The 19,856-nt window shown below is 47.6% G+C and overlaps 1 protein-coding gene across 1 annotated transcript in view; it reads left to right on the top strand.

The window, feature by feature from the left end:
* LOC136750717 (neural cell adhesion molecule 2) overlaps positions 1-19,856 on the top strand; it is a 255,781-nt gene that overhangs the window by 216,605 nt on the left and 19,320 nt on the right. Inside the window, exons 6-9 of the mRNA XM_066705757.1 lie at positions 2,117-2,234; positions 3,121-3,281; positions 14,383-14,528; positions 18,291-18,441. Coding sequence (XP_066561854.1) covers positions 2,117-2,234; positions 3,121-3,281; positions 14,383-14,528; positions 18,291-18,441 — 576 coding nt within the window. The remainder of the gene's footprint in view (positions 1-2,116; positions 2,235-3,120; positions 3,282-14,382; positions 14,529-18,290; positions 18,442-19,856) is intronic.

A 19,856-nucleotide genomic window follows, 5' to 3' on the forward strand; every position in this document is an offset into this window, starting at 1 on the left:
CGCCCTGCGACTCGCTCTCCCTGCCACACACAGGGGTATAATTCTGTGAAGACTCGACTGGAAGCCATCGCACAAACAACTGGGAGCAATCGTACGAGGATTTTTATTCATTTTGTATTCTTCTTTTCATCCAACATCACTGCCGGAGATGGAGTCCAGATTCAATCCTTAGGGGCCGCGATCGGAGAAGCGTTTCTGAACTACCTGATGTGTTCCCTCTGTTGTGACACCCGTCAATTCTCCCAACGCATCCTCTTGGATATAAATATGAGCTTTGATCGAGCCAGACTAACGACTGCTGCCATGACTTCTCTGTTGTTTCCTGTGCTTTTATTTTCCTCTCTCAGTTATTTCATTCATTCTCTATTTCTCCGCTCCGAGTGTGTGTTGTGTTGTTTCACATTCACAGATATGTATCTCTGTGTGTAACTGGTGTATCTGGTACCAAACACATGAGGTATAAACAATATCTTACTTTCCTGAATGTTTTCTCATTGTACCAAGAGACAGAATTACATAATGCTACATAATCTGCCGGCTCATTTCCCCCATGTGTCCCTTTAATTAGGGTCAGTACCCTGGCCAAACTGAGGTCCATGTCCCAGAGTGCACTGCTTCCACCCCCTGTCTATTCTGCTTGCTGTTTAGCATCTCTTTAACTCTGCATATTGGAGTAGAAAACCTGCTTTTTATCTGTTACTTGTGTTTACATTGACCTTGAGTTGTAAATTGTCTGTTTTATTCTCTGCTTGGTGATTTAAGGAGAATAATCTGTATATTGCATTGTTGTGTTTCCTACATCTGTTGTGAAGATGTCAGAATCGAATGTGGTTTATGTTTAATTCCTCCCTCTGCTGTTAAAGTGATCGGTCCTGGCTGTTTGATAGTCTTATCTGCTTGCCAACCGGACCGTGAAATTAGCTCATTACTCACACAGTGGATTAATTGGGTGTGGCTATCAGACCTCATGCTGACGGATATAAATATTATATAGTTATCGGTTCATATGAACGCAGAGGTTGTGGGTTTGCTGACATTGTACAGAGAGGCTGGCAGAGCTGGGGGTCAGGGCTCTGACTGGAGACCAGCAGGGCGACTCTGTCCTTCACTGGAAACATGTGGCCACAATGGTGTTGTGATTTCTTGTGAGCTTTTTAACTGTATATTTCACACAGCAATGTGCACGAGTTACAGCACACTAACATAAGCACATAAGACAGTGTCCAATCGAGAGGAGGCCATTTGCCCCATCGTGCTCATTTGGTGTCCATTAATAACTAAGTGATCAAGGATCCTATCCAGTCTGTTTTTGAATGTTCCCAAATTGTCTCTTCAGCCACATCGCTGGGGAGTTTGTTCAGATTGTGACGCCTCTCTGTGTGAAGAAGTGTCTCCTGTTTTCTGTCTTGAATGCCTTGAAGCCCAATTTCCATTTGTGTCCCCGGGTGCGTGTGTCCCTGCTGATCTGGAAAAGCTCCTCTGGTTTGACCCATATATACGTAACGACCAGGCTGGGCAGGGAGCAGTAATGACCAGAATGAGGTTAATAGGCAGTTTTAAGACAATCAGGGAATCAATTAAGTGGCACTCAGAATGTAAGATAATCAATATAATTGTAAAAATGTAAATTTGAAGTGAATGACTACATGCAATCTGTGCAGAATGGTGTACAAATAGAAATGCAACACGTTCTGATTGGATAAGTACACAATTGTTCAGTCCTGTTGGAAAAGCCCGACGGGGCTCTTCTGCACACAGCGCTCAGTGTTTACACTTGAGTTATAGTTCAGTTATTTAGAGAAGCGCCCTTTCATTTTCACCTCCTCCCCCAGCAGTGCGAGGCGCAGCGCTGTTTGCTGAGGGTATTGATCAGGCAGAGGCTTTAATGTATCCCCAACACCTTATCTTTAAAAGCATGAAAATAAAATAAGAGCAGACCAGCAGGAACAGAATGGTATTGATTCTGGAAATGAAAATGGGCACTTTACACACTTTTCCTTCAGATTTATGCTCCATGAGTGACAAACCATTTTATTTAATTTCCGCAGGGCAAGTATGAAGAATTCTCTCTTCCCTCTAAGCGCTGGATCTCAGCCTCTTGTTCTCTGTGTTGCAGTCCCCCCCGTCCTCACCGTGCCGCAGCACGCCTTCAACGCCACCGCCGATTACCAGGAGTCGGTGACGTTCACCTGCAGGGCGTACGGCTCCCCCGAGCCCGAGGTCACCTGGCACAGGTAAGAGCCGCAGATCCCCTGGTGCAGACACTCCAGCTGCAGAGTCACGTGACCTCCACTGCAAGGCTTGCCTTCCCCGGTGGTTTAACTGGCCGGTCCCGGCGTGTTTTGTCACAGACGCTCCGGTAGCACAAGCTTTGAGTTTAAACCCACAATCAGTGCAGCGCGCTCTGACATTGTGAATCCTAGATGCATCATTTTAGATGTACTGTATCGAACTGCTCATGATGGGGGTCCTGTGGGGGTCCTCTCATTGCCAGCGAAACCCAAATTAACTGTGTGAAATGGCAGAATGGCAATGGTATTAAGCGAGAGTTCACACGTATCCTGCGATGCTAAACGCCTGAAACAAAGCCAAGAATGAAGCCGAGTGAGACCTTCTGACGGAAGCGTGTTATTAGAACGACTGCAGACCAAATCAGCAGCCACTCTCATCGCACTGCTACCGGTCTCAGAGAAAGGAAGTGAAGTTCATTACACACCTCCATAGTTCATTGAGTTAAACGTGTGTAAAGCATTTGTTTTCTGTAATGGAGAGGTGTTGAATCACAGGAACAGACGGTGTGAGGCTGAGGGGAATAGCATAGGACTCGGGGGGAATAAAGCGTCCACAGATACACGATGCAGAAAAGCTGACGGGTCATCTGCTGCCCTGACTGGACCGTCCTCTCAGGAGGGGCCTCCTCCAGCTCTGCCCCGTGGCCCTCACCTGGCTGAGGAAGGCAGGAGCATGCAGACAAGATGGGCCTCGTTCCTCATCAGCCCCATCGATCCTGCTCTGAGAGCCTCTGTCCGCCGCGGGGCCGGGCCCTCGGGGCCTGTGTTCTGGCGGAGGCTGTGGTCTGTGTTGTTGTGAAGTGCTGTCTGTCTCTCTGTCTGTGTGCAGGAGGGGGAAGCAGATCGAGGAGTCTGACCAGTACAGCCTGAAGGGCCGGGGCACCACCCTCACCATCCGCAGCATCCGGCAGGACGACGGCGGCTCTTACTTCTGCAAGGCCAGCAACAAGGCAGGGCAGGTGGAGGAGGAGCTGCTGCTCAAAGTGTTCAGTAAGGATCTGGGGCTCCTGGTTTCATCTGCAGTGGCCTGGCTGTGTTCAGTAAGGATCTGAGGCCCCCAGAGGCCTGCTCAGTGGCCTGGCTGTGTTCAGTAAGGATCTGGGGCTCCTAGTTTCATCCGCAGTGGCCTGGCTGTGTTCAGTAAGTCATGCTCAGTGGCCTGGCTGTGTTCAGTAGTGGACTGGTTTGTAGCTGCTACACTGACATGCACCGTGGAGAGAGTGATTGATGTCGCATCTGGGCTCCAGTGCGTTGTTCTGTGCACCCGTCATCACAGTGTGTCACTGTATAGCCTGTGAATTGTGCAAACAGCTACACAACTCATTATTTACACATCATGTGGGACGGTCTTATAGTGTCACATCCTATAGATTGTGTATGTTCGTTCTGAGAAATCTCCTGAGACACTGACGAATCGCTCTGTTTACTGCACTGGCGCTCCGTCACAACATCGCCGTTAAAATACACTGGAATACTCTAGTCTAATCTGTTCATATTTGCATACAGATGCTGTTTAAAACTGTCTGTTTCCTATTTAAGAGCTTGCAGCCGCGCTGGAAAACGATATTAATAAATCAGCCGTGCTTGTGTAGCGGATATAAAGGGAAGTAACACAAATGAAAAGTTCTTGGTGTTAAATAACGCGGCAGCGACGCTCTCGTCTCAGTGTTCGGTATTTCTGTGTCATTCTGCGTGTTTTACACAATCAAACATGCCAGCACTGCATTGTGACACAAGTCCTGGTGTGTTAACGCTGGTGTTGGACTCAGTAATCCCAGGAGGAAATGAAGGGAAAATGGAGAAAGAGTTGCAGTCGTTTGCCACATGTATTCGCTTGATTTAGCACATTGTTTTGTGCTGCGTGTTGTGACTGACAGCAGTCAAAGGCCTCACTGGGGTTTGGGGTTTAGAGCAGCGTTTGAGATTCTCCTGCGGTCAGCACAGCAGGATGCTGGGGTATTGAGTGACGCACTGAAGAGAGAGACGTCTTATTAACTGTATGTGAAAAGCCGGTCCAGTGGGAGCAGCCCCATGTTCCAGGCCGGAGCTGGGCTATAAATAGGGTGATACATTATTAAATAGTTGTGACACATGCTTTATTGAAAAGAATTACAATATACATTTTCATTAAATTGACAGCGCTTTATAGATTATTCCGATGTGTCCTGGTTAATGTAAATGCATGCAGATTTATTCCACAGTCATCAGAATGGTTTCACTATGCGGTCGTGTTCTACAGATGTACACGGAGATTAACTGATCCCCGCTGAGCGTCCTGTAGCAGAGCATGCTGGGAAATGTAGTTGTGTGTTAGTCAATCCCAGAATGCACGCTGGGATCATCAGGCCACTGGATTCAGAGAGATGTGTTCGTTGTCAGTCCTGCATCCTGGAAGCTCGTCCTGAAAACTCCTATCACACGTCTGTTGTTGTTCATGCACAGAGTTCATGTTCCAGTGCGTGATTGTTGTACAGTGCAGGCAGGTTGTGCTGGTTGTGCACCAGTGTGGATGTGTTTGTGGGTCTGGTGACGGGTTAGGTGTGCCAGGTGTCACAACACAACATAACACACTGCTGATACTGTGCGTTTTCCTGTCAACCAGATTATTTCATATCAAGGCCTCTATGAACTCGGATCACATGCGTGCTTTAGTCCAATTCTGATTTCCTTGTGTTCATTTTCATGGATTTCCGTCCACTTTAATTCTAATATAATTTAAGTTTCAAAAACTTAAAGGATTAGTCAATAGAGACTTAACTGATGAAGGAGATCTATTAAACTTTGTAGGGCAATATGTCTTCCAAAATATATGTTTGTACTTCTTATGTGCGTGTGTGTGTGTCTGTGTGTGTGTGTGTGCGCGTGTCTGTGTGTGTGTGTGTCTGTGTCTGTCTGTCTGTCTGTCTGTGTGTGGTGTGTGTGTGTGTGTGTGTGTATGTGAGTGTGTGTGAGTGTGTGTCTGTCTGTGCGTGGTGTGTGTGTGTGGTGTGTCTGTGTCTGTGTGTGTGTGTCTGTGTGTGTGTGCGTGTGTGTGTTCTCCACAGACACGACCAAAATGAGCTTTTGACAAATCTGTGTCGAAATAAAGTGTGACAAACGAATTGTCAGATACAGAAACCACGTCTCAGATTCACAGGTGTCTCACTGTGTTCACAGTATTTTTGAGGATCAGCGACATGATCAGGACGCATCACTGACTCACATCAATCTCAGTGCTAATGAAGGAGGTGTCGGGTCACAGAATTGAGCTTTTCTTCCTTTTTCAATTAACAATTAACTGTAAATCACTGACAGGAGTTAGGCTGTCTGTCTATTTATTTATTTATTTATTTATTTATTAATTATGAAATCTGTTTAAAAATATATCTATGCAGAGGAGCAGCGAGATTTATTTCCAAGATACATTTTCCTGGAAATATATTTAATAAAACTATTATATTTAAATCTGGAAATTCATACAAACCTAGACGAAATTAAACAATCTTTTTATAATCATAACTTACGCACACAGTCCGTGGTTTGAAACGTGTGATATTTCATATATTTCTTTGAATTATATTGAAATCTTAAGCTGTGCATTAAAGATTGAGTGGTGCTGAATTGAAAGCATTAACTCTGTCTGTGTTTCAGGACCTTTTTATTCAGAGGAAATTGTTTTATTAACATTTTACAGAAGTCCTGCATTTTTAAAGAGATGTTTGAAATTAGCTTTCAGTTTAAGTTTGAGTAAAGACCTTCTGACAGTATTTATATTAATTAAGGGAACACTAAACCCCGGCGATGGGAAATGACGATTGGTCGATCCATTGGTCTCAGACACTTCATCAATGAAACTCAGGATTTAATTCTGCGTATCTGTGCGACAAAACAGCTTCTTCACTGGCTGCTCTTATGAGCTTTTCTCTGGCACATTCGTTATGAAGACAATGTTTTAAATGCAACAGCTGGGTGTCATAGTATTAATTTAGGGTAAATTTCCCTACTTCGTCTTTTCAAAGACGCTGTAAGAGACTGGCTTTATTCTTTGCTTATACTGGAAATTAATATGTAGATTGTGTATAACAGTTTGCTAACCTGTGTGTGGTCGTTGTCCCATGCTATTGTTTCACACTGTCGTGTCTTTGTCCCGCGCTATTGTTTCACACTGTCGTGTCTTTGTCCCGCGCTATTGTTTCACACTGTGTTGTGTCGTTGTCCTGTGCTATTGTTTCACACTGTCGTGTCGTTGTCCCGTGCTATTGTTTCACACTGTCGTGTCTTTGTCCCGCGCTATTGTTTCACACTGTCGTGTCGTTGTCCTGTGCTATTGTTTCACACTGTGTTGTATCGTTGTCCCGCGCTATTGTTTCACACTGTCGTGTCTTTGTCCCGTGCTATTGTTTCACACTGTGTTGTGTCGTTGTCCTGTGCTATTGTTTCACACTGTGTTGTGTCGTTGTCCTGTGCTATTGTTTCACACTGTGTTGTGTCGTTGTCCCGTGCTATTGTTTCACACTGTGTTGTGTCGTTGTCCTGTGCTATTGTTTCACACTGTCGTGTCTTTGTCCCGCGCTATTGTTTCACACTGTGTCGTGTCGTTGTCCTGTGCTATTGTTTCACACTGTGTTGTGTCGTTGTCCTGTGCTATTGTTTCACACTGTCGTGTCGTTGTCCCGCGCTATTGTTTCACACTGTCGTGTCTTTGTCCCGCGCTATTGTTTCACACTGTGTTGTGTCGTTGTCCTATGCTATTGTTTCACACTGTCGTGTCGTTGTCCTGTGCTATTGTTTCACACTGTGTTGTGTCGTTGTCCCGCGCTATTGTTTCACACTGTCGTGTCTTTGTCCCGCGCTATTGTTTCACACTGTGTTGTCGTTGTCCCGTGCTATTGTTTCACACTGTGTCGTGTCGTTGTCCTGTGCTATTGTTTCACACTGTCGTGTCGTTGTCCCGCGCTATTGTTTCACACTGTCGTGTCTTTGTCCCGCGCTATTGTTTCACACTGTGTTGTGTCGTTGTCCCGCGCTATTGTTTCACACTGTGTTGTGTCGTTGTCCCGCGCTATTGTTTCACACTGTGTTGTGTCGTTGTCCCGCGCTGTTGTTTCACACTGTGTTGTGTCGTTGTCCCGTGCTATTGTTTCACACTGTGTTGTGTCATTGTCCTGTGCTATTGTTTCACACTGTGTTGTGTCGTTGTCCCGCGCTATTGTTTCACACTGTCGTGTCTTTGTCCCGCGCTATTGTTTCACACTGTGTTGTGTCGTTGTCCTGTGCTATTGTTTCACACTGTCGTGTCTTTGTCCCGCGCTATTGTTTCACACTGTGTTGTGTCGTTGTCCCGTGCTATTGTTTCACACTGTGTTGTGTCGTTGTCCCGCGCTATTGTTTCACACTGTGTTGTGTCGTTGTCCCGCGCTATTGTTTCACACTGTGTTGTGTCGTTGTCCCGCGCTATTGTTTCACACTGTGTTGTGTCGTTGTCCTGTGCTATTGTTTCACACTGTGTCGTGTCGTTGTCCCGCGCTATTGTTTCACACTGTGTCGTGTCGTTGTCCCGCGCTATTGTTTCACACTGTGTCGTGTCGTTGTCCCGCGCTATTGTTTCACACTGTGTTGTGTCGTTGTCCCGTGCTATTGTTTCACACTGTGTTGTGTCGTTGTCCCGTGCTATTGTTTCACACTGTGTTGTGTCGTTGTCCTATGCTATTGTTTCACACTGTCGTGTCGTTGTCCTGTGCTATTGTTTCACACTGTGTTGTGTCTTTGTCCCGCGCTATTGTTTCACACTGTGTTGTGTCGTTGTCCCGTGCTATTGTTTCACACTGTGTCGTGTCGTTGTCCTGTGCTATTGTTTCACACTGTCGTGTCGTTGTCCCGCGCTATTGTTTCACACTGTCGTGTCTTTGTCCCGCGCTATTGTTTCACACTGTGTTGTGTCGTTGTCCCGCGCTATTGTTTCACACTGTGTTGTGTCGTTGTCCCGCGCTATTGTTTCACACTGTGTTGTGTCGTTGTCCCGCGCTGTTGTTTCACACTGTGTTGTGTCGTTGTCCCGTGCTATTGTTTCACACTGTGTTGTGTCATTGTCCTGTGCTATTGTTTCACACTGTGTTGTGTCGTTGTCCCGCGCTATTGTTTCACACTGTCGTGTCGTTGTCCCGCGCTATTGTTTCACACTGTGTTGTGTCGTTGTCCCGTGCTATTGTTTCACACTGTGTTGTGTCGTTGTCCCGTGCTATTGTTTCACACTGTGTTGTGTCGTTGTCCTATGCTATTGTTTCACACTGTCGTGTCGTTGTCCTGTGCTATTGTTTCACACTGTGTTGTGTCTTTGTCCCGCGCTATTGTTTCACACTGTGTTGTGTCGTTGTCCCGTGCTATTGTTTCACACTGTGTCGTGTCGTTGTCCTGTGCTATTGTTTCACACTGTCGTGTCGTTGTCCCGCGCTATTGTTTCACACTGTCGTGTCTTTGTCCCGCGCTATTGTTTCACACTGTGTTGTGTCGTTGTCCCGCGCTATTGTTTCACACTGTGTTGTGTCGTTGTCCCGCGCTATTGTTTCACACTGTGTTGTGTCTTTGTCCCGCGCTATTGTTTCACACTGTGTTGTGTCGTTGTCCCGCGCTATTGTTTCACACTGTGTTGTGTCGTTGTCCCGCGCTATTGTTTCACACTGTGTTGTGTCGTTGTCCCGCGCTGTTGTTTCACACTGTGTTGTGTCGTTGTCCCGTGCTATTGTTTCACACTGTGTTGTGTCATTGTCCTGTGCTATTGTTTCACACTGTGTTGTGTCGTTGTCCCGCGCTATTGTTTCACACTGTCGTGTCGTTGTCCCGCGCTATTGTTTCACACTGTGTTGTGTCGTTGTCCCGTGCTATTGTTTCACACTGTGTTGTGTCGTTGTCCCGTGCTATTGTTTCACACTGTGTTGTGTCGTTGTCCTATGCTATTGTTTCACACTGTCGTGTCGTTGTCCTGTGCTATTGTTTCACACTGTGTTGTGTCTTTGTCCCGCGCTATTGTTTCACACTGTGTTGTGTCGTTGTCCCGTGCTATTGTTTCACACTGTGTCGTGTCGTTGTCCTGTGCTATTGTTTCACACTGTCGTGTCGTTGTCCCGCGCTATTGTTTCACACTGTCGTGTCTTTGTCCCGCGCTATTGTTTCACACTGTGTTGTGTCGTTGTCCCGCGCTATTGTTTCACACTGTGTTGTGTCGTTGTCCCGCGCTATTGTTTCACACTGTGTTGTGTCGTTGTCCCGCGCTGTTGTTTCACACTGTGTTGTGTCGTTGTCCCGTGCTATTGTTTCACACTGTGTTGTGTCATTGTCCTGTGCTATTGTTTCACACTGTGTTGTGTCGTTGTCCCGCGCTATTGTTTCACACTGTCGTGTCTTTGTCCCGCGCTATTGTTTCACACTGTGTTGTGTCGTTGTCCTGTGCTATTGTTTCACACTGTCGTGTCTTTGTCCCGCGCTATTGTTTCACACTGTGTTGTGTCGTTGTCCTGTGCTATTGTTTCACACTGTGTTGTGTCGTTGTCCCGCGCTATTGTTTCACACTGTGTTGTGTCGTTGTCCCGCGCTATTGTTTCACACTGTGTTGTGTCGTTGTCCTGTGCTATTGTTTTTTCACACTGTGTCGTGTCGTTGTCCCGCGCTATTGTTTCACACTGTGTCGTGTCGTTGTCCCGCGCTATTGTTTCACACTGTGTCGTGTCGTTGTCCCGCGCTATTGTTTCACACTGTGTTGTGTCGTTGTCCCGTGCTATTGTTTCACACTGTGTTGTGTCGTTGTCCCGCGCTATTGTTTCATACTGTGTTGTGTCGTTGTCCCGCGCTATTGTTTCACACTGTGTTGTGTTGCTGTCCTACGCTTTGTTGTATGGCAGAAACGTAATTCTGCGATATAACATTGTGAGCAGCAGCTAAAACATTTACCCGTCAAACATGAATAAGTAATGATGGATGAAGCCGTTGAGCGGGCAAGAGAGAGGACAGACAGCTCTTTTAGGTTCAGTTTCAGACTTCGGGCTCATTTGTGATTCCCAACACCGCGGCCGTGTGACACAACGGGCCGTACATCAGACCCGCGGCACAGAGCTCTGTGAGTCACTGTCATCACTCTCGCCCAGCTGTGCTCCGCCGCGCTTTCGTCTCCAGGACCTCATTAGAGTACCTAGGCATCTGTCTGAACAGAGGTGGCCGGGGCTCCTAATTATTTCCACATCCCTTCCAGGCAGGTCGCTGACAGCGGAGGAAGCGCAGGCGACACTGAGAGCCGTTTATGCAGCAGCCAACCTCTCCACTAAAGGAGAGAAATATCCACAGTCATGAGCCGGCAGAGAGAGAGGGGCGAACAGTCCTTCATCACGTCAAACCACACTGGTGTCCGACACACACACAAACATTCAGACATGCCAGGACCAAGCGATTGTCTTCAAAATCAGTCGCTGCTGACTTGAGTGCTTCTGTGGGACAAGTGAGTCCCCAGCTGTGAGGGCATCGTGTCCCAGGGCATGACGCAGTGCAGAGAGGACGCCCTCTCCCAATCAGATGGGAGAAGGGCAGGGAAACTGTCGGGATGGTTTGGTCAGGGGTCGCCTGCCTCGGCTCTGCCTTTTAATTGCTCATCTTTGTTCTGCTTCCAGCTAATCATTCATAATTAAGGTTATCATCATCAGCTATGCTCAATTAAGCATTTAGGGGTCAGCGCAGTAAATGAAGGGCTGGCTGGATCGAAACCTGCGTGCCTGGCGTCAGCGTCGGCAGAGAGGAAGTTTCATTGCCGCAGCGCGACTGCTGGTGCTGCGCACATTTCTGTGGCTTATTACTGAGGCTGAGTCAGCTTGTAAATGAGTTTGTTAACGGACTCAGAGGATAATGAGAGCCCCTCAGCCTTCGCACTCGTGTGACGCTGCTGTCCTCGGCCTCCATCGCGTCAGATGATCTCCCAGTGCTGTTTTGCTGTTAGAGGTTAATGTGAAACCCAGATAGACACAGTGAGAGAGTCTGTGCTCCCTCTGAAGGGGCTCCAGATCCCCGGGGACCGGGCAGAGGAGCTGTGTTGCCCCCTGAGACTGAGGGCTCTTCTGTGGAGGAGTTTTGTGCTGAAGCCCCAGAATGCCTTGTGTTATACATGGGGACGAGTGGGACGACACACACTGTACGTATCGCCAGCTTATTTAACAAGCACATAATTAGTTTTTTCAATATATGATAAGAACATCAATAAAGCATTTCAGTCCCTATTGACAGCTGCCAGCAATTGTTTGGATGGATGGATGGATGGATGGATGGATTGATTAGCAGATCTCTTACCCAGGGTGACTCACATTTGTCTCAAACATTTTTCAAAGCTTCACAAAACACAGTAAGATCAGCACCCGGCTGCACAGGAGTTAAAACACAAAACACAGAACAGAGCTCTGATTGATGATTTAATAAAGAAGTCCTCTCATTACATACGTTCGCAAACTGATTTGAAAAGTATTCCTGGGGAAAACAAACGCTGTTCAAGCTGTTTTCACTGCTTGCTTGACCCCATTCACTCGTCCACTCACTCCCTCACTCGCCCACTCCCTCGCTCGCCCTCACTCCCTCGTACACTCCCTCGCTCGCCCTCACTCCCTCGTCCACTCACTCCCTCGTCGACTCCCTTGCTCACTCACTCGCTCACTCCCTCTCTCACCACACTCCTTTGCTCACTCCACACGAAGTGCACTCTTACTGAAGGGAGAGGAGAGCGATGCAGAGATCTGTCTGAACTCTGTGTTTTCTGTGAGCTTCACCCAGAGGAGTCGTCCCGGCCGCGATCCGCAGCACTTCTCCATCTGAATCGCCGCCTGGCTGAGTGACGTGAAAGTGCGTCTCAGTTTAAATGAAAAACAGCAGAGCCATTATAAATGCAATAAGCATGAATTGAAATGATTCTCTTTAGCTGCATTACAACTTGCCCAGTGGGTTTTATATTATATATATGTATTTGTTTAATAGCGGCACTGAAAAACACTTACTATAAATTGTTACCTGGAAGGGGATGAATTTCCAATTAGTCTGCTAATGAGCAAAACAAGGGGATAGTGATTTTTTTTATGGATTGTAAGTGAATAATTACTGTGCGGCTTTATTTGTTGCTGCAGATTTAGAGAATAAGGTCTTACATAAGAACATAAGAAAATGTCCAATCGACTGACTGGAGACCAGCAGGGCGACTCTGTTCTTCACTGGAAACATGTGGCCACAATGGTGTTGTGATTTCTTGTGAGCTTTTTAACTGTATATTTCACACAGCAATGTGCACGAGTTACAGCAAACTAACATAAGAACATCAGACAGTGTCCAAACGAGAGGAGCCCATTCGCCCCATCGTGCTCGTTTGGTGTCCATTCATAACTAAGTGATCAAGGATCCTATCCAGTCTGTTTTTGAATGTTCCTAAATTGTCTCTTCTAGCACATCGCTGGTGCGTGTGTCCCTGCTGTCTTCTGAGTGTGGTGTTGTCTTCCGAGTGACAGTGATTGGCTGTCGGCTCTGACCCGCCTGCAGCGATGTGCCGAGAGAGATGCGCTGCCTCCAGGTCATACGCTTCTCATCAGTTTTAATGTCCTGACCCCCAGGTGGTTACGGCTCTGCGCTGTCTCTCGGGGGGACAGTGGCTGTGCTCTTGTTTTAATCTCCCGGTTTGTCCTGGTATCCTCTGTTGCTCGTTTGCTCAGAATCGGCTCAGATTCATCTGTTCATTAGTTACCGTTTCTTATCGGCCAGGTAAAAACAGACTAAGCCTCTCTTTCAGCTCAGAGTAACAACAATAATAATAAAATTGTAGGGCACTCCAGAAAATGAGTCCAGAACCGGATATCTTCCCAGAACACATGTCTGCCAGCGTGTCGCTGTATTAAGCGCATGGCAAAGCCCTCCAAGGATCAGACTTCACATGGCACGCTCTCTTCAGCCGCTCAGATGAGCTGCAGGTGCAAAGGGTGCGATAGATTTAATTCACGTCTCCAAATGGAAATGTGTTTCACAGCCCGATCCACTCTGCCTGCCTCTGAGTGACAGCCCCCCACCAGCCCAGGTGAGGGGGTCTCGGTGAAGGGCCAGGCAGGCCCTGGACTCAACACAATTATTTTAATCAAGAAAGCAGTCCATTTAGTTGTTGCTTTTTCATTTCCCCTCTGCACTCCATGTGACATTTGAAATTGTTTAATTTTGCATTTATGCATTTTTAAGGGCTTATTGAAAGGATGGAGTGGGTGGGGAGAGCGTTTTTTGCCTTTATACTTTTATTTGAAAAACATGTTCTGTCCCCTTTGACTGACACAGGGTTCAGTTGTAATTAGGCGGCTACCTCTCCTCATTGAAGACTTTATAATCATTAAATAAATAATACATAACTCTTCCCGAAATACCATGTTCTTTATTTAGAAGGATCTGAGGAAACACGGGGCGGCGCTGATCCCACAGATACGGGGGGGGGGGGGGAGCGGCAGGCTGAGCTTCATTATTGCTTATCTGCGTTTGTGCTGATCTGTGAGAATTTCAGCATCTTCTCTTCCTCTGTGAAAGCGTCTGGGCACCCAGCGGACGAGAGAGATGGAATGTAAGATTCAAAGTGAAATAATCTGATGGTGTTTTTAAATGGTGCAGGAAATGTGGGGGAGCTAGCAACCTGACCGGTGAACCCGTTTTTTAATTTAGAGGGGAAGTGCGAAACTCGCTCAGTTGCTCTGAGACATGCAAACCCACACTACTAATAACTGCACTGTTACTGACACAGTAGAAAAGAGGAGTAGAGGCATGTGCTCATTCGTCAGGCGGAACTCGGGGCCCCTGATGGCCGTTTACACGGAAGAAAGGAGGAATTTCTTACTTGTGAGCTTTAAGGCATGAATTAGTGAGATAGACTGATACTGAGGGATCTCAGCACAGCCGGGTCACTGACCCACACAGCCGGGTCTGTCCGTTAGCATGTCAGAAACCTCTGTGTGGATGTGTATGGATGTGTTTCCATCTAAAATGTCTCTGTCTCTTCCTCCTCCGTCTCTCTCCTTCATTCCGTCCCCTCCTCTGTCTGTGTCTGTCCTTCTCTCCGTCCCCGTTCCTCCAGTCCAGCCCCACATCACGCAGCTGAAGAACGTGACAGCGGTGGAGGGCAGCGCCGCACTCATCTCCTGCACGGCTGAGGGGGAGCCCGTGCCCGACATCTCCTGGAGGAGGGCGAGCGACGGGCAGAGCTTCGCTGACGGAGACACGGTACTCAGTCCGCACGGGTCTGCGCTGCGCTGCGTGGCGGGTCTGTAGCGTGAGATCGTCCCTCGTGGCGTAGCAGAGCGCTCGAACCCCTGGCACCGGGCAGCGCTCCCTGGCCATAGAGAGTTTGTCCTCTCCGCTGGTGAGGCTGGGGTGGGGGTCCGGATGTGAGCGGGGGTATGTGTTGTGTCGTAGGGCGTTGTGCACTGCACTGCACCATTGTACTGCGCTGTTCAATCCCACGAGCAGAGCCAGGGAAGGTCCATATTGTGCTTTACTGTAATGACCCGGTTCTGTATTTCATCCGGATCACTTGCTCACCCAGACAGACCTGTTGCTCTGATGTTCCATATTATTATTATAATAGAGATCCCTGATGTGATTGTAAATGGGTTTATTTCTGTTTAAAGCGCTGTGGCAGCCCAGCCTGGCTGCTTCTCTCCGCCCCGGAATGAAATACGTTTGAACTGTTTAGGGAAAATGAAATGCCATCACTAAATGAAAGGGAAATATGTAATAACCTAATCACAGAGAGTGCTATTATAGTATTGATTTCCACCCTCTCTAAATTAAGTGAGCATCGCCTTACTATTAAATGCCAGTGAAGCATATGACTACAATCAATTAAACCGCACACTCATTGTAGCGCCTCTGATTGCTGCCTTTTCTCTACACTTCAAACGGAGGCTGATATGAAGAGGCTTTGAGACGCAGCGTTTGGTCTCCACATTGGGCTGGAGCAGGTTTTGAGTCACAGCCTTCCCCTTTACTGGGGTCCTGTAAGGAATAGCTCAGAGGGGCTGGTGTGTTCAGAGAGAACAGAGAGAGGACAGAGAGAGTGAGAGAGGACAGAGAGATAGGACAGAAAGAGGACAGAGAGGAGAGAGAGAGGAGGGAGAGAAAGAGAGAGAGGGAGAGGACAGAGAGGAGAGGGAGCGGACAGAGAGGAGAGAGTGAAGACAGAGGACAGAGAGGAGAGAGAGAGGACAGAGACGTGTGGATAATCTACACTAATCCAGGACTGAGGAGGTCTGGTGTCTCTCAGCTCCTACACTGCAGACACACAGCTGTCCCGAGGCTAGGAGACAGTGTGTGTGTGTGCTTGCACATGCGTGTGTGTGTTAGTATGTGAGTGTCATTGCCTGTGTGGATGTGACACCAGTGTAGAGAAGGGCAGAAGCGATTATGGCCCCAGCGCCCCAGGATGTCAGAGAGAGTGGAGTCCCAGACCCGTCTTGTTGTGTCTTAAGCGAGCGCCATGTCAGAGAGCAGAACCCCGGCCCATCTCACCGAGCGGCTCATTAAGACTCGCTTCATTAGCATTTCTTTTACTTCAGTTCAGTCGGCAACATAAAGGTCGCTGCAGAGATTCCAGAGCGGGCTTGAGGAGAATGATTTGATCTGATTGCTGTTGCTTCAGCTTGTGTATTAATGAAAGGTCTCCCTTAAAATTAATTAATGAAGCAATAAATCTCAACTTTGGGGTTAATAACCCAGCCACCTATTCCAGGCGGTGCTGTGACAGTTTTCTTCAAGGGAAACTTTTTCTCCTCTCTCCTTCACTGAAGTAAATCTTTTCTTTTTTAATTAGAAAATGCCAAGAGATGAAAAAGGTGAAAATAACCAGGGCTCTTTAATGTCATATTAATGGCAGTGAAGAGGTGATTCCTGTATTCTTGCTTTGAAGTGTTTACCTGCAGCAGCACAGGCACCATCTCTCTCACCTCCATCTGTGTTTCGCTCTATTTCTGAGCGCGCCAAGTCCTGCTACTGCTCCATGTTTTATAAATCAGTGTTTTAAACAGCCTTGGGGGGGTGGGGCGGCGGAGATGACAGGCCGGGGGGGGCAGCGCTATAACTGTATGTGTGTGGTTTCACTTAATACCGGAGCCTAAAAGCACAGGGGGGCTTTGCGTCGGCGCTGTGTGCCCTCAGAGGAGGCTGCGTTATAGAGCGGGCCATGGGAAATCTGAGGAATGGGCAAATATAGTTTAATTTGAAGGCATTTTAATTTGAATATATTTTAATTTGCATGCATTTCGACCCGCCTGAGGGGTGAATAGAAATGCTTCCCATTACAGGCAGAACAGGACCCTCGCTGTTTTAGTGTCAAAGCTTCTTTCTGCTTCCAGTGATTCTGGCAGACAGAAGAGCAGCCGAATTCACATCTCATTTCTCATTGTTTACTGGAGCTTCTGTGTATTTATTTAACAATGTACTGGAATTATGTATTTATGTATTTATTTACCGGTTTCTGCTGAATCACAGAAGAGCGTCTTCCCACAGGGTTACAGGGAGACTGGTTCAGGTCCCGTGTTGCTGTAGTGTAGAAGTGAGATGTACAGCTCTCTTACAGACCGATCCAGTCATATGGACAACTTTTAAATCTTACCATATAACGGCGGATGTCTGTCTGTTCCTTCAGGGATTCAGGTGTTGAGTTATAACTTCCCACAAAGCGGAAAAACTACAAAATCACCAGATTTGTCTTCCCTGCAGCAACTCGAGTCATTATCATCGAGTCACCGAGTGTCAGTGAGTGATGTCCACCATTATTTGGTACGTTTTACATGTCATAGTTGCCTAAATGACCGAATCTGGAAGAGTTCGATACATCTTACTTACACTGAACACGAACAGACGCATTCGACCACACTTTCAGGAGCCGGGTTCCCGTTAAACACCTTCCCTCCAGATGTGTTGTTCTCCGCTGCCGTCTAGAATAGAAGCAATAGTTTCAATGGTCTGACTGATGGATTGTCACCGTGTTTCTAGTGTATTAGTGCAGGGAAAGCCAGATACACAAGTCCTACATAACACTGTCTTACTGTGGCATCTGAGGCTCAGCCATCTACCTTTCAACTCATGCTATTCACATCAGTGGTCTGTGGGCACCATTACACAAGTGTGTGTGTGTGGGGAGGTGGGGGGATGAAACAATACACAAAACAACACACATCACTTCTGTATAAGCCTTCACACCCAGAACAGACATGCGTTACGGAGCGCTTATAGAGCCGACCCAATGAGGTGCGTGTGTGAAGTAACCGCTGGCGCTATTTCAGTCTCACAGGTGAGCAGATCAGAGGACAGAGCAGTGTGCGGCAGCACAGCGCTAATACGGAGACTAATCCACTTACACTTTATTTTTTAATGTGGGACAGCAGCCCAGAAGTCTGGTTTCTCATGGCAGAAGGAGGTGTTAACAATGCCATATACAATCTGAATGTGTTGTACAGATGGAGAATAAAAGAAGTCCTTTCAAATGACTGCTGTGGTCAATGAGCAGCGATGCATCAGCCAAGATGCACATCGATTCCCAGCACCGCTGGCAGAAATCTATACCTGGGTGGCACCGCTAATCCATCCTGAGACACGGCGCCTCCCAGACTCACACCCTCAGCCTGCCAGGCCTGGATGTGTTCGTTTATTTAATTGTGCATCCATCCTGTATGAGAGGAGAGTTAGAGTGGACTAAACGGCCACACGTTAATTCCCTTGGACGGGTCTGTGGGCCTGTGTTAGATGAGCTGTTTCTGTCCTGGAAGCCTAGAACGGATTCCTTGGGCTTGTAGTGCACTTAGTAAGCATCAGTTAAGCATCTGCAAGACATTAATAGACAAATACATCAGCACCGATTGCTACAGTGTGATGTGTGTCTTCTCTGTGGCAGTGGGAGCAGGGGAGCAGGGTTTTGGGGCTGTACGTGGGGAGATGTGGGGCACTTTTCGGATGATGTTGACCCCGTGGGTCTTGTCTTTGCAGAGCTCGGACGGCAGGATCACGGCGAGTGGCCGTCGGGGGAAGTCCATGCTGACCATCAAGGAGGTGGAGCTGTCGGACTTGGGCCGCTTCGACTGCGAGGCGCTGAGCCGCATCGGGGGACACCAGAAGAGCATGTTCCTGGAGATCGAGTGTAGGGGCTCCCTCTTTACCCGGCACTGAGGCTGTAGGGCCAGCTCTCCACCCGGAGAGTGCTGCGCTGCTTGTGTGTTGTGTATGACTGCGTTTAGAGCCGTGATGCTCAGTGGCTCCCCTATTGTAATAGATATTGTTCATCAGTGTTGGGAAGCTCTGACATCATATCGCCGGTGAATAAGAGGAGTTGAGTGAACAATGCGAAGCTAAACGAAGGGCATGGTTTCAAACGGAGGGTCTGAATTCCAGCGCTGGGGTCCTGGGGGTCCTGTGTAGACGAGGTGTCTCAGCACCAATTACAACACTGAGAGCAGTAAGGAGAGGTTTCACTTGGCTTAATTCGTCCTGTGTAGAAGGTTAATAAGGAAGGACCCGCAGCCACGGAGGCTAATTTGATCTCCAGCACACCTTGCATAGTTGCAGAAATAGCACGGCCTTCGACCTGACACTGTCACAAAGACATAGGGGCTGAACCGACTCAGACATCTCACTGCCCTGTCAGTTAAAGCCCTATTGACGCTGCGATACCTCAGTCTGGCCCCGAGTCGGTGTCAGAAAACCCATAACGGCCCCTCGCTGTGAGAGCTGATCGCCAGCCGCTAATGAAGCTAATTTGTTTAGTTGTAGAGCTCAGTTACAGTCCAGAAGTCTGCGAATGTGACAAACAGCCGATCATCAATCTTCTAAATGGAATCCTGCAAGGAGGCATAAAACAGCCGCGCGTGTAATAAAGTTGCCGACTCCGGTTCAAATGTAACACCCTCAGTTATTACCAACATCAGCTTAACATTGGGTAATGAAGTCCTGTCGGCCTGGTAATGGCACTGTATGGATGTCATACTTAGCGGGAATGGCTGCCCGTGATGCCTGTGATTTCTCCAGGCGGGGAGTGGAGTGCCTGTGAAAGATCAACAGGCCTTGATTGACAAACACGCTTCACTGGGAGCCTCACAGGTCTCGGCCGCCCGGGCCACCTGGCTGTGCAGGTGCAGAGGGTGTGTTTGAAACGGCATCGACCGCATTGCTCGGCACCTTCCCTGACCTCTCCACATGGCACTCGATCACAGGGACGTGTCGCTGCTGAGGGGTGTGTCTGTGTCAGTGTGCGGCGGTGCACGTGTCCCATCGACACACAACAGCGTTGCAGAGAGTCAGAGAACACGCCTGGATTGTGTTATTGCACAAACATGAACTTAATCTCGATTTTAAAGACCTTCATAAACATTGACGCTGGCTCACTGCTCCCATATGTAATCAAACAATGAGTGAACTCTGAGTAATTATATAGAATGTATTATTATTATTATTATTATCCCCTATTAGCAGATTTACATTAAAACGGAATTGGGTAGTTCAGATCAATATGCAATGTGGGGATTGTGTCTTTATTATTCATTTCTTCTCCTATATATA

This window comes from Amia ocellicauda, chromosome 6, assembly GCF_036373705.1.
Source record: "Amia ocellicauda isolate fAmiCal2 chromosome 6, fAmiCal2.hap1, whole genome shotgun sequence".
NCBI classification, from domain to species: Eukaryota; Metazoa; Chordata; class Actinopteri; order Amiiformes; family Amiidae; genus Amia; species Amia ocellicauda.